Source organism: Lagopus muta, chromosome 8 (genome assembly GCF_023343835.1).
Source record: "Lagopus muta isolate bLagMut1 chromosome 8, bLagMut1 primary, whole genome shotgun sequence".
NCBI classification, from domain to species: domain Eukaryota; kingdom Metazoa; phylum Chordata; class Aves; order Galliformes; family Phasianidae; genus Lagopus; species Lagopus muta.
This window is the reverse complement of record NC_064440.1, coordinates 8,316,631-8,328,781: the sequence shown is the minus strand read 5'-3', so window position 1 is coordinate 8,328,781 and position 12,151 is coordinate 8,316,631. Positions and strand designations below refer to the sequence as shown.

The window sequence follows — 12,151 nt, the reverse complement described above, 5'->3', positions numbered from 1 at the left end:
CTGCCTTCCTCCAGCTGTCTCCAGAAAGTCAATTTCCTTCCCTTTTGATCTGCTCTCTGCCTTGGTGACAGAACCGAACTGCGAGCGGTTGCCACCATTGGCCAAATTCAAGGCCGAACAGGATGGCTGCAGGAACCCCCTGCCTTCCTGCCGGGGCGGCGGGGTGGAGGTTGGGGAAGGAGGGGAAGCCACGGCCCTGGAGCAGCTCTCTCAGGGGCTCGGGGCCGTACCGTGAGCTCGGAATTCTGCTTCCCCCTCTCCGCTCCGCCCTATGCAGCCATCAGAGCCCAGCAGCCCCGCGGAGCCGCTGCCTACGCGCCCCGGCCCTGGGATTTCCCCTTCGGATCCCCGATGCCATCATCTATTCCCTCCCCCACCGATCCCCCCCTCGGTACATTTTCCAACACCTTTTGTTGGGATTACAGAGCAGGAGACTGAATGTACCCGGAGCTTTAAGGAGAAACAAATGCAGGCAGGCCGTGCTCCCCCGCTACGCCTATTTAGTGTCACGATGCGCAGATCGCAATGAACCGCCGTGATTTCGGGCTGCCGCTGATCTCAGTACCTCCTCGAATGGAAATAAACCTGAGTGAGGGGCAAAGAGCCCATCGTACTCGTGCTCGGCTTTATTTACTTTTGCTCTTATTGTTATTATTATTTTCAAAATTTGGAGAGAGAGCAAGCTTTTCAATTGCTGAAATAATTGCCTGGGAGAAAGGTTTCTTAATCTGTTCATCCATTATTGACTCGGGCTGCACTATTTGGCTCGCTGCTTTTTATCGCCAGAAGATCACGTCCGGGAGTCTTTTGCATAACAATTTTTAAAGAGGACACATCCTTATATCAAAAGTGGACGTGACTCGAATTTTGCCGGCGTTTGTCCCGAAAATGACCCAATTCCGGTTACTGCCACTGGGCAGCAGTAACATCGCATCATTTCTCCAGGCGATAGACTTATTTCGCTCTCCTCTCTGCCCCTCTCCCTGCTCCCCTCCTCCCCCCTCCCCTCAAAGCAAGGCGTACTTTTAACGCTGATTATTTTGTCTCGCTGCCTTTTAGCCCCACGCGCGCTGTTTTCTCTCCCTGGGAACGGCCGAGCGGAGAGGAGCGGGACCTGCTCGGGGAGCGGCGCGGCCAATTAGCGCCGAAAGTTCCCGTGCGAGGCAAAAAATTGCGCCTGCAACGAAATTTCGCTGCGAGCCTCCGCGGAGAGACAGCGGTGCAGCCCCTCCCGCAGCCCCTCCCGCCGCGATTCCCTCGATGAGGATCAAAAGATCCCCCCTCTCCCTCGCGCCCTCACATCGAAATGGTGCCGCTGCCTCTCAGCCCCACCGGTCAAGTTAATTCCGGAACAAAGGAGGACACAAACACAAAGGATCGCTCTCCCCCCGCCTTCCTCTCTTCCCGACTCCAACTTCCTCGGTGCCCGGGCCCGGGCCGGGCCGCCCCCCCGGGTCCCAGCGCCCGGCAGAGGGGGTTGGCAGAGGGGATAGCGGGGACGCGGGGCTCGTCTCTCCTCTGGGCGTTGAAAAGGGAGAAATGCTCACACTCAGGCCCGAAAGGGTAAAAAAATAAATAAATTAAAGATGGGTCATCTCCCACCCCAGGGACACGGAGCCCCTAAGGCAGCACCTGGGGCGCGGAGGCAGAGGGGAGCATCTTCCGATGACGGCACGGCTCGGGCAAACTTCCCACGCCGGTGGCAGGGAGCCCCGCGCAGCCCGTGGGTCGCGGTCCCGCGTGCGTCTCTATGGTGGGAGAGGAGCCCGGGGCCGCTCCCAGCCTCGAGGTGCCCCCGCCCGCAGGGCCCCGTCCCGGAGCGCGGCGGGGAGGGCGGGGGCCGGGAGGCGGCAGGCGTTGGCCCTTTGCGAAAGTATCCCCGCTGCCTTCCTTCCCTTCGAGCGGACGCGGGAGCCGAGAGCCGGGGAGGGAGAGAGAGGGAGGACGCGGAAAACGCGGTGAAAAACGGCCGCGGGTGCGAGGCCGTCGCCGGGGAAGGGTGAGCGGAAGACGCGAGCCGAAGCCGCTCCGCAAACTTTTCAGCCCCCGCTCGTAACGCGCTCGGCGAAGGGACGGCGGTGCCCGACCCAAAGAGGGGAAAAGCGGCGCTCGGAGACGTCCGCCGTAACTTAAAGCCGAGCGCCGGGGCGGCAGGAAGGCGCCGGGGACTGCGCGCCCGGCACGGGATCCGTTGCGCTCCTCCGTGTGCTCCGCCCGGCTCCGGAGATCCTCCCGGGGAGCCGCTCTGCGGGGCCGCTCCGGGTGCTGCGAGGTAGGGGGGCGGCGGCCGGGGGGAGGGGGGCTGAGGAAGGGGCTTCGCAGTGAGCGCCTCTCTGCTCTCCTCTGTCCTTATTTCCTTCGTCCTGGTTCCTTTTCTTTTCTTTTCTTTTCTTTTCTTTTCTTTTCTTTTCTTTTCTTTTCTTTTCTTTTCTTTTCCTTTTCTTTTCTTTTCTTTTCTTTTCTTTTCTTTTCTTTTCTTTTCTTTTCTTTTCTTTTCTTTTCTTTTCTTTTCTTTTCCTTTCTTTTCCTTTCTTTTCTTTTCCTTTCTTTTCCTTTCTTTTCTTTTCTTTTCTTTTCCTTTCTTTCCTTTCTTTTCCTTTCTTTTCCTTTCTTTTCCTTTCTTTTCCTTTCCTTTCCCTTTCTTTTCCTTTCCTTTCTTTTCCTTTCCTTTCCCTTTCTTTTCCTTTCCTCTCTTTTCCTCTCTTTTCCTCTCTTTTCCTCTCTTTTCCTCTCTTTTCCTCTTTTCTTTTCCTCTTTTCTTTTCCTCTCGTTTCTTTTCCTTTCATTTCCTCTCGTTTCTTTTCCTCTCTTTTCCTCTCTTTTCTTTTCCTCTCTTTTCCTTTCTTTTCTTTTCCTCTTCTTTTATCTTTTTCTTTTTCTTTTTCTTTTTCCCTTTCTTTTTCTTTTTCCTTTTCTTTTTCTTCTCTTTTCCCTCTTTTCCCCTTTCATTTACTTTCTTTTCTCCGTTTCCTTTTCTCTTTCCTCCTTTCTCTTTAATTTTTTTTCCATTTTTTCTTTGATACTCTTCACCCCCCCCTGTATTTTCAAGCTTTGCCCTTTTCCTTTTCTTCTTCCTTTTCTTTTTTTCTTTTTTTTTCCGTTTTATTTTTTTTCTGTTGCCTTTTCTTTTTTCTCTTTCGTCTTACTCCTTTTTATATTTCCTCCGTCCCTCTCTCTCTCTCTTTTTCCTTTTCTTTCCTTTTTTTTTTTTTTCTTGTTAGAAAAGCAACAAGCCAACAACGCCGCCAAGAACCAGAAAGACACTTTTCTCTCCCCTCCACCCAAACTTCCCCTGGCTATTTCCATCCCCAACCTCTTTGAATAAAGAAGGGAGACAATGACAAACAAATAAACAACTCAAATCTTGCCCTGCAGCTCCCAGCCGGAGCTTAGCGGCCGGGGATGCTCCCAACGGACGCCGTCCCGCAGCCGAGCACCGGGACGCGAGGACGCGGCCCCGCCGGATTCCGGCTCCGTCTCGGGGCGTTTTGGTGGCCGCACCGCCCGCTCGGGGCTGCCCCTCTCCGGCCCTCGGCAGTCTGAGCTGCCCACCCCTGAGCTGCCCCTCCCGATCCCCTCACGGGCAACGAGAATTCCGGAGACGGAACCCCGCGCCCCGAAAAAAAGTTTCGATCGGGGCCGCTTCCACCACCTATTTACCAACGAATTACACTGCTATTATTGCTTTCAATGAAGACCGAATCCCCGAGCGATAATTGAATTACTCTATTGAAGGGACTGTCAGGTACAATGACGTGGTATATCCCGCGCATTTCCCAGGGTCTATAGGCTTTGGGGACCCGGAATGTATAGTCTGACCTTACAGCTCATAATAATAATGCTGCACTTGTAGCAGAAATCTATTCGCATTCACTTTTAACAAAACCGCTGGTCAGCCGGTCCCTGTAGGAAGGATGAAATCCATTGTATTGGAACAACTCATTTATGTCCTTCAGCAAAGGCCCCAATGAGATCTGATCTAGACCTGGAAATAGGATTACCACAGCGTATATTAACCACGTTCCTATACTTCCTCCTTCCTAGGAAAACAAAACAAAACAAAAATGTAAAGGATTTGAATTTGAATTTCGAATTGAATCCCTTCTCCTTCCGCCGGCCTTCCTCGAAAAGAAGAAGAACAAATTAAAAAAAAAAAAAAAAAAAAAAAGAAGAAAGAAAGAAAGAAAGAAAGAAAGAAAGAAAGAAAGAAAGAAAGAAGAAGAAAGAAAGAAAGAAAGAAAGAAAGAAAGAAAGAAAGAAAGAAGAAAGAAAGAAAGAAAGAAAGAAAGAAAGAAAGAAAGAAAGAAAGAAAGAAAGAAAGAAAGAAAGAAAGAAAGAAAGAAAGAAAGAAAAAAGAAAATGAATCAAACGAAATGGGAGCGTTGGCACCTTCCCTTTGCCGAGGAGGCGCTGCGGGCACCGTGCGGGCACCTCCCGAACCCCGACGGCAGCGGCCCCCGGGACTCACAGCGGGACGAAGCCCACGGAGCGGCCCCACTGCCCCTTCCGTGTTCCCATCGCCACGAGTTGTAGAGGGAACTTTTCCTAACGGGGAATTAATATGGTGATTATTACTTATATATATATATGTATATATATATATATATAAAGCTTCCATCCTTCTGATGCAAACGTATCATCCCGATGGCCGCAACAACTGTCTGCTGTAATATTTATCTATTTCTGTGCCGGAATAAAAAAAACAAAATGCGCTTCGCCTTTCCATTTAACCCCTCCTCATTGATCCCGGCGATCCCCCCACCCCTCCGCGCACAAACCCACTCGATTTATAGCGAAGCTCTGAATCCAGAGCGGTTCCAGAAGAGGAGCGCTCCGGATGGAGCGATCCCCCCATACACACACGGCACTGTCTCTTTCCCCCACAGCCCCCCCCCCCCTCCCAGCGCTAGGGAAGGCAAATTAAATAGTTAAAGGCTTCGATTTCTCTCTCTCTCCCTTTTGTTACCCAATTTTGGAACATTTAAGGATGGGTGTGTGTATTGTATTCAATAATAAAAGCTATAGGGCCGCCAGGACATTTATCATCCTATTACTGTAACAAATCCGGGCTCCCAATACATGAAAGGTAAAATGAATTACCGACGTTAAGCCGTCAATAAGTCATTTCTGTAAATGGTGTCTCCGAAGGACCGCGGCATTATTCAACCGGCTTTATCAGCAGCTGGGAAATTACGGCGAGAAGCTCGCAGCGTGTAATATGGCCCTGCTTACTTTGATTAAGCGTCTTGCCAGGGAATAGTGACAGTGCTTTTGACCAGGTTTTATTCGCCCGTCCTGTGATGAACGCCAAGCTGATCAGGCGGAATGAAGAGTAATTAAAACCTATAAATTATCTTTTGCAGCCCTTCTCAAGGCGTCTCTTGCAGGAGAGATAAGGCGGCGAGCCCCCATTTACGGCTCTGAAAGGGACCGCGGCTCACAAAGGCTACGTGGCTAAATGGGATATTGATAGTGTCCTAATTAGAATTTAATTAAGTACCCACGCTCGCTTTTGGGATAAAGATTTCAATTTTGCTAACTTAAATATAAATAAACCCAATTTCGGGCTAGTAAATGATACAATGTTGTGGATGCGGCGGGGGGGGGGAGGGGAGGGGGAGCGGGGGGTCGCGTTCATTGCAGTGCGGACGTTGTGCGCTGCGGCGTTTTGGGGAGGTGGTGTTGGGGGGGACGAGTCGGGTGGTTCCGCGGTACGGAAAGAGCCGAACGCGCCTCGGGGGGAGCGGAGAGCGGGGGGGGGGGCCTTCGGTCCCGTGTGCCACCCCCCGGTGTTCGTCCCCACGTCCATACATACCTATGGCACATCCGCATCCCACACATAGGACGTACGGGAGACGGCACGTGATGCGGCCTCCCCTCCTCTCGTCATTGTTTTCTTTTGGGGGAAAATCGGCTCTTTTCGGGGCCGCCCCTTCCCGCAGGTGCCCGCAGGAGCCCCGCACGGAGTTGTGGCCACAGGGCGCTTGAAGCCGCTTGGAGCCCCCTCGGGGTCGTCGGGTGCCAGCGGAGAGAGCGCAGCAGCTGCGGCCCCGGGAGGCCGAGAGACACCAAATCCGGCCTTAGGGTTATGCATTATTCTTATTCTTTTCCATACACGTTAATGTTTAGGAACACAAAACACTGATAAACCACGCACCGGTCTCTCCATCCTTCCAAAACCCCTAATTTCCTTCCCGCAGCCCCGAGGTGTTCGCTCTGAGCTGAGAGCAGAGCACTGCGGGGTGGAGGGCCGCTCTCGGAGCCCGAACCCACAGACCGACCTCAGGCAGGCAGCTTTTCATCCCCCAAAATAGTACCAATGCCGCTCAGTGTGGAGCGAGGCAGCGCGGCAGCTGCAGGTTGGCCCTTTCCTTTCCCATTATTTATCGCTATATATTTTTAAAAACATGATTACTATTGTTTTCTAAAGGAATGAAAAACGAAAAGTTTCAACTCGAGGCCCTCTCCGTCTCTCCTTCCCCCGACATGGAAACACAAAATCAAAATTGAAAGAGGACGAGTTGAGAGCCTGCGGGGTTTACATGTATTTGGGAAAGTTGCAGGCTTTACTATTTGGGGAAAGCTTTACGATTTGGGGGCGCCCCAGATCATGGGCTCCCAGGGCCGGGGAGCGGGGAGGGCACTGCAGGCGGTAGGGGCGCTATAACGGGGGGCGCTAAAATGGGATGCTATGAGGGTGGAGACGCGAGGGGGGCGCTCTAATAGAGGCGGACTAAGGGGGCGCTATAATGGGCCTCTATAAGGGGCGCTATAATGGGGGCACTCTAACGGGGCTCTATAATGGGTCTCTATAATGGGAGCACTCTGAAGGGGCTCTATAATCGAGGTACTATAATGGAGTTCTATAATGAGGGCACTGTAAAGGGGCTCTATAATGGGTGCACTCTAAGGGGGCTCTATAATAGGGGTGCAGTAAAGAAGATGCTCGAAGGAGGTTCTATACTAGGGGCTCTACAGTGGCGCTTTATAGCGCGGGCATTCTAAGGGAGCTCTATAATGAATGGGGGGCTCCCACGGGCGTGCCCCCACCCCGTCGCGCCGCCACCACCGCCCCGTCCCGGCCCCACGCGGTATTTATCGCGGCGCCCCGTCGGGTTTGGCCATTGGGCGAAGAGCGGGGTGTCAGCGGCGGCGGCGGCGAACCATTGGCCGCCCCCACGTGCGGGGCCGCCTCACGTGCTTCCGGTGCGAGCGAAAAAAAAGTGTGGCCGAGGGATTTTTTTAGGGAGAGTTTGTTGCAAAGATCGGAGCTGTCAGAGATTGGCTTTTTTTTTTTTTTTCCTCCCCCCCAAAATTTTTTTTTGCGGGGGACAAAAAAAAAAAAAAAATACAAAACCAAATAATAATAATAAGGGAGGGGGGGTGGGTGGGAAGGAATTATTAAAAAAAGAATAAGAAAAGGAAAACAAGAGAAAAGGCGAAGGGAAAGCAGAGCCGCGCACGCCGCCGGGGAAGGGCTGCGGGGCCGCGGGCAGAGCGTGGCGGGCAGCGCGGGGCCATGCGCGGCTGCTAAGGGGTTCCGCGGGGGGCGGGCGCGGGGGGGGGCCGCGGTGCGGCTGCACGCGGGTTTGGTTTTTTTTTTTTTCCCTTTTTTTTTCCCCCTTTTTTTTTTTTTTTTTTTTTTTTTGCTGTTGGAAATATATAAGGGGGAAAGAAGCCCTCGAGTGTCTCCCGGTTTTGGATCCATCCGTGCGAGGGGGAGAGAGAGAGAAAAAAAAAAAGCTCAGCTCCGCTCCGGCCCAACAACGTGGATTTGGTGCTTTTTTTTTTTTTTTTTTTTTTTGGACTCGTTTTTTTCTTTTTTTTTTTTTTCTTCTTTTTTTTTTTTTTTTTCTTTTTTTTTTTTTTTTTGAAAATTTTTAACCCGCCACCCACCGCCAAAGCGGGGTGGGCGTAAAGTGGCTGTGTGTGGGGGCTGGGGGGGGGGCAAAAGGAGAAAAAAGAGGAAAAAAAAAAAAAAGCAGCAAGCGAACAGCGAGCAGCGAACGGCGAAGCGGCGATCTCCTCTCCGTCTCTCTCCGTGGCGGGGGCTGAGCATGGAAGAGCCGCCGGAGGGGCACGGCCACCACCGGGACGCGGCGCCGCCGGGGCCGGCGAACGGCGGAGGCGGCGGTGGAGGCGGCAGCGACGGCGACAGCGCTCCGGTGTCCCCCAGCCCCGCGCCCGCCTCCCCCGCCGCGCCCTGCCCCCTGCCCCTGCCCCGCCGCCGCCCCCCGCCGCCGCCGCCGCCCCGCACCACCAACTTCTTCATCGACAACATCCTCCGGCCAGACTTCGGCTGCAAGAAGGAGCTGCCCGCCGCCACCGGTGCTGCGACGGGAGGAGGAGGAGGAGGAGGAGGCGGCCGGGAACAGCGGGACGGAGCGCAGAGCGCAGGTAGAGAGAACGTCAACCCGCTGCTGGCCCGGCCGCCCCACGCGCCCTCCTCCGCGCTCCTCTGCCCGGACTCGAACTGCGCTCCCGACGGCTCCACGCCCGCCGGCACCGCCGCCAAAGCGAATCCCGGAACGGCCGCGGGAGCTGCGGGGTCTGCGGGGGCGGCCAAGCGCAGGGAGACGGCGGCGAGACTCCGGCGGCCAAGTACGGGGAGCACGGCAGCCCCGCCATCCTCCTCATGGGCTCTAATAATGGAGGAGCCGTGCTCAAGCCCGACTCGCAGCAGCCGCTGGTATGGCCCGCCTGGGTGTATCTGTACGCGGTACTCCGACCGGCCGTCCTCGGGTAAGGATAGCGCGGATCCCCCCCAGCTCTCCCCGTGCCCCTCTTCCCTCTGCCTCCCTCCTGTGGCTCTCAGCCCGGCGCGGGGAGGGTCCCGGTCCCCATCCTCCCTCCGAGAGCCCCGTTCGGATCTGCTCGGCGCCGGGGCCGTGCGGAGAGCCGGGTGCCCCGGGAGTCCGTTCCTTTTCCCCAGGCAAAGTGCCGTTTTTCGTGGGGGTCGCTCCAGCCCCGTGTAGTTGGGCCGTGAGGGCTGTTTTATGGGGAGGAGAAGGAAAGAAGGGCTGCAAACGGCGGCTGGAGGGGCCGAGCCAGGAGGGTCCCCCTGGAGCCGGGCCCGCAGCACTTCGTTTTTGCCACCGTCATTGGCAAATTAATTGCAAATTTTTTTTAATTTTTATTTTTTATTTTTAAGATGAGGGCTAGGAGATGACCCCCAGTAACACCCCGGTTTCTTCTCCCCCCCCCCCCCCCCCCCCCCCCCCACCCCTTCCCAATCCCCAGCGCGGTGCAGTAGGGCCGGGGCCGCTCCGCCGCCGTTATTGACACTTTCCATCGCCTTCAAACTCGGGAAAAGCCGCTTTGATTGACTGCGGTGATGGATTGAGCGATCGAGCTGTCAGGGCCCGCGGCTCCCGGCTCTTAGGGACCGTGCACTCGAGCTTTCCTTCCCTTCTTTTCTTCCTTCCTTCCTTCCTTCCTTCCTTCCCTTCCCTTTCCTCCGGGCCCGGGGAGGTATCCGCACGGCCGTGCCCCGATCCCCCGCCGCTCGGCTCGGCGCGGCCGCGCTCTTTGTGTAACCCGCAGCCGTCCGCGGGGCCTCTCCCAGCGCCGGGCCCGGGCGCTCCGAGCGCTGCGCGGTGCCGGGCTCAGACCGCTCCCGCTGCGGGGAAGGGAACGGCCGCGCCGGGAGCGCGGCTCCGGCCTACATCGAGGCTCGGCGGCAGCGGGCCGAGGGAGTTCCGCGGCCTCGGTCCTCCGGGGCCCGCTCTCCCCGGGCTGGGTCCCCCCCGTCGGGCCACGTTCCGTCGGGGCGGGCGGCGGCGGGGCCCAGCGCAGCGGTGTGTGTTGCCCTGCCCGCAGGACCCCGCACCAGGAAGCTGAAGAAGAAGAAGACGGAGAAGGAGGACAAACGGCCGCGCACCGCCTTCACGGCCGAGCAGCTGCAGCGGCTGAAGGCGGAGTTCCAGGCGAACCGCTACATCACGGAGCAGCGGCGGCAGAGCCTGGCCCAGGAGCTGAGCCTCAACGAGTCCCAGATCAAGATCTGGTTCCAGAACAAGCGGGCCAAGATCAAGAAGGCGACGGGCATCAAGAACGGGCTGGCGCTGCACCTCATGGCCCAGGGACTGTACAACCATTCCACCACCACGGTGCAGGACAAAGAGGAGAGCGAGTGACGGCCCCGCACCGACAGGTGCCAGGAACACAGAGCTATTGTCTATCCATAGTATAAGGACTGCGAACGAGAAAAAAAGAAATATGAACGCTTACAAAAAAAAAAAAAATCTCTATATAGCCAAACATATGACCTTGTATATATTTAATTTCAGGTAAGAAATATGTGTAGCGATCTCTATTTGCTGGACGGTTTCTCTCTCCCCTTCTCTCTCCCTCTCTCTTTTGTTCGTTTGTTGCTTTCCTTTCCTCCCCACGTCCGTCGCTCTTCGTTTTCGGTGTCCGCCTCCGCTCTTCCGTTCGATCCATATTTGTGTGTGTGTGTGAATTTCTGTCTCTCTCTCTCTCTCTCTCTCTTATTTTTATTTTTTTTTCCCGAGGAAAAAAAAAAATAAATCTGATCCACAGACTGCGAGGCTGAACGGCCGCTCCAAGCCAAAGATTTTATTATGTTCAGAAATCTGTAGTCTGAAATAAAGTGTAGGCTGTGCTCAGCACGCGGCTGCCGCGGCTCCTTCTTTCGGTGCGTGCGTGTGTGGCACAAACACATCTGTGCACGCACAGCGCTGCTGAGTTTTGTTTTTTGGTGGATCAGCGCAGTGAATTTTTAAAGCGATTCTCCTCTGTTTTAAAGCACTCCGACCTTTAATATTTTTCTTTCTTTTTTCTTTCTTTCTTTCTTTTAAATTTATTTTCCTATCATTTTATTTTTTTTATTCTGTTCGGGCATTATCCTCCCTTTTTCCTTTTTTTAACGAGGAACGAAGCTCTGTACGCAGAGCGGCATTCCCTCAGTCGGACGCTCGGAGCCAACGCGGCGTTGCCCCGCAGCTGCCCCGCTCCACACACGGCGGCTGCGGGAGGATCCGTGCCGCGGCCCGCTGCCTTTGCTCAGCCGCTGGGGATGCGCGGAGCTCATCACGCCTCGCTTCGGCTTCTCACCGCTTTTGAGGGCTTCCGAGGGCCGGGCTGTGCCGATCTGACGGGACACGAGACGGGGCTGCTGCTGCTTGCAGCTTCTCTGAACCCCCCTTCCCGAGGCCCTCAACCGGCGGACAGGAAGGGAGAAACGGGGAGAGCCGAGAGCGGAGCCCTTCTCCCGTGTGCGCTGCTCCCCGCGGCCCCTCCGAGGCCGTGCCCGGGCCGAGTGGGGCTGTGGGCTGTGGGGTGAGCTCAGAACGGGCTTACAGTGGGCCCGGTGTGGGCTCGGGGTGAGCTTAAGGGTGGGCGAGCTGTAGGCGCCCAGCACCTACAGGCGAGCGTGCGGCCCCCTCGGCCTCACCCCGTCGGAGGTTTTAGGGGTTTTCCCACAAGGCGAGGGGAAGGGACAGAGAGAAACGGCCTCTGGGATTTTTGTTTGATTTTTTTTTTTTTTTTTAAGCTATTTAAAAAAAAAAAAAAAAAAAAAAAGTTGTTATTATTATTTTCTTTCAAAACTATCTCTGCTCAGCGCCGCCGTCCCGCAGCGTGCTGTCACCGAGCTCGGCTGGAGGCTGCACTGCCTGGACAGACCCCCCTCCATCCTACCCCATTGCACCCCACCTCCTGGATCCCACCCCGTAATATCCCACCCTGCCGAGGTCCCCCTCTCCTCTCCGCAGGCCCAGGGGAAGGTTTGGAGGGTTTGTAGAAATGTTGCACAGCGCCATCTAAAGTTCTTCACTCTTTTCTCCCTTTCCATTTTCTCGATGAAACTGAAGCACAAACTTAATTTTTCTGCACAGAGCAAAGGGAAGAGCTCTCCCCAGAGGGACCGGGTTGGGGGCACTTCCAGAACCGGGTGATCCCACTCCTCACTCGCTGTCATCAGAGACAGGGGGGATGCAGAGAAATCGCCTTCCCCCATCCCAGCCCCGATTTAAATTCAGATCTCTGCCTTCGTCCTCCTTCCCGCACTTCCCTGGAGCTGCAGAGACCAAAACGTCAACTTCTCCTTAAAAACAGGGCGCCGGCCCTCCCAATGGATCTCTACCAGCTGCGGCCGTCGGATATTTCTGTGCGGTCGCAGAGCAGACGG

General features: G+C 55.2%; 1 protein-coding gene across 1 annotated transcript; it reads left to right on the top strand.

Annotated features, from left to right (window-relative positions):
* The first annotated feature begins 8,057 nt into the window (after positions 1–8,057).
* EN1 (engrailed homeobox 1) lies at positions 8,058–10,628 on the top strand. The gene is given in 4 exon segments (XM_048952930.1): positions 8,058–8,565; positions 8,568–8,710; positions 8,712–8,742; positions 9,820–10,628. Coding segments are annotated over 4 exon segments (999 nt in total). The 3' UTR covers positions 10,137–10,628.
* The last annotated feature ends 1,523 nt before the right edge of the window (positions 10,629–12,151 follow it).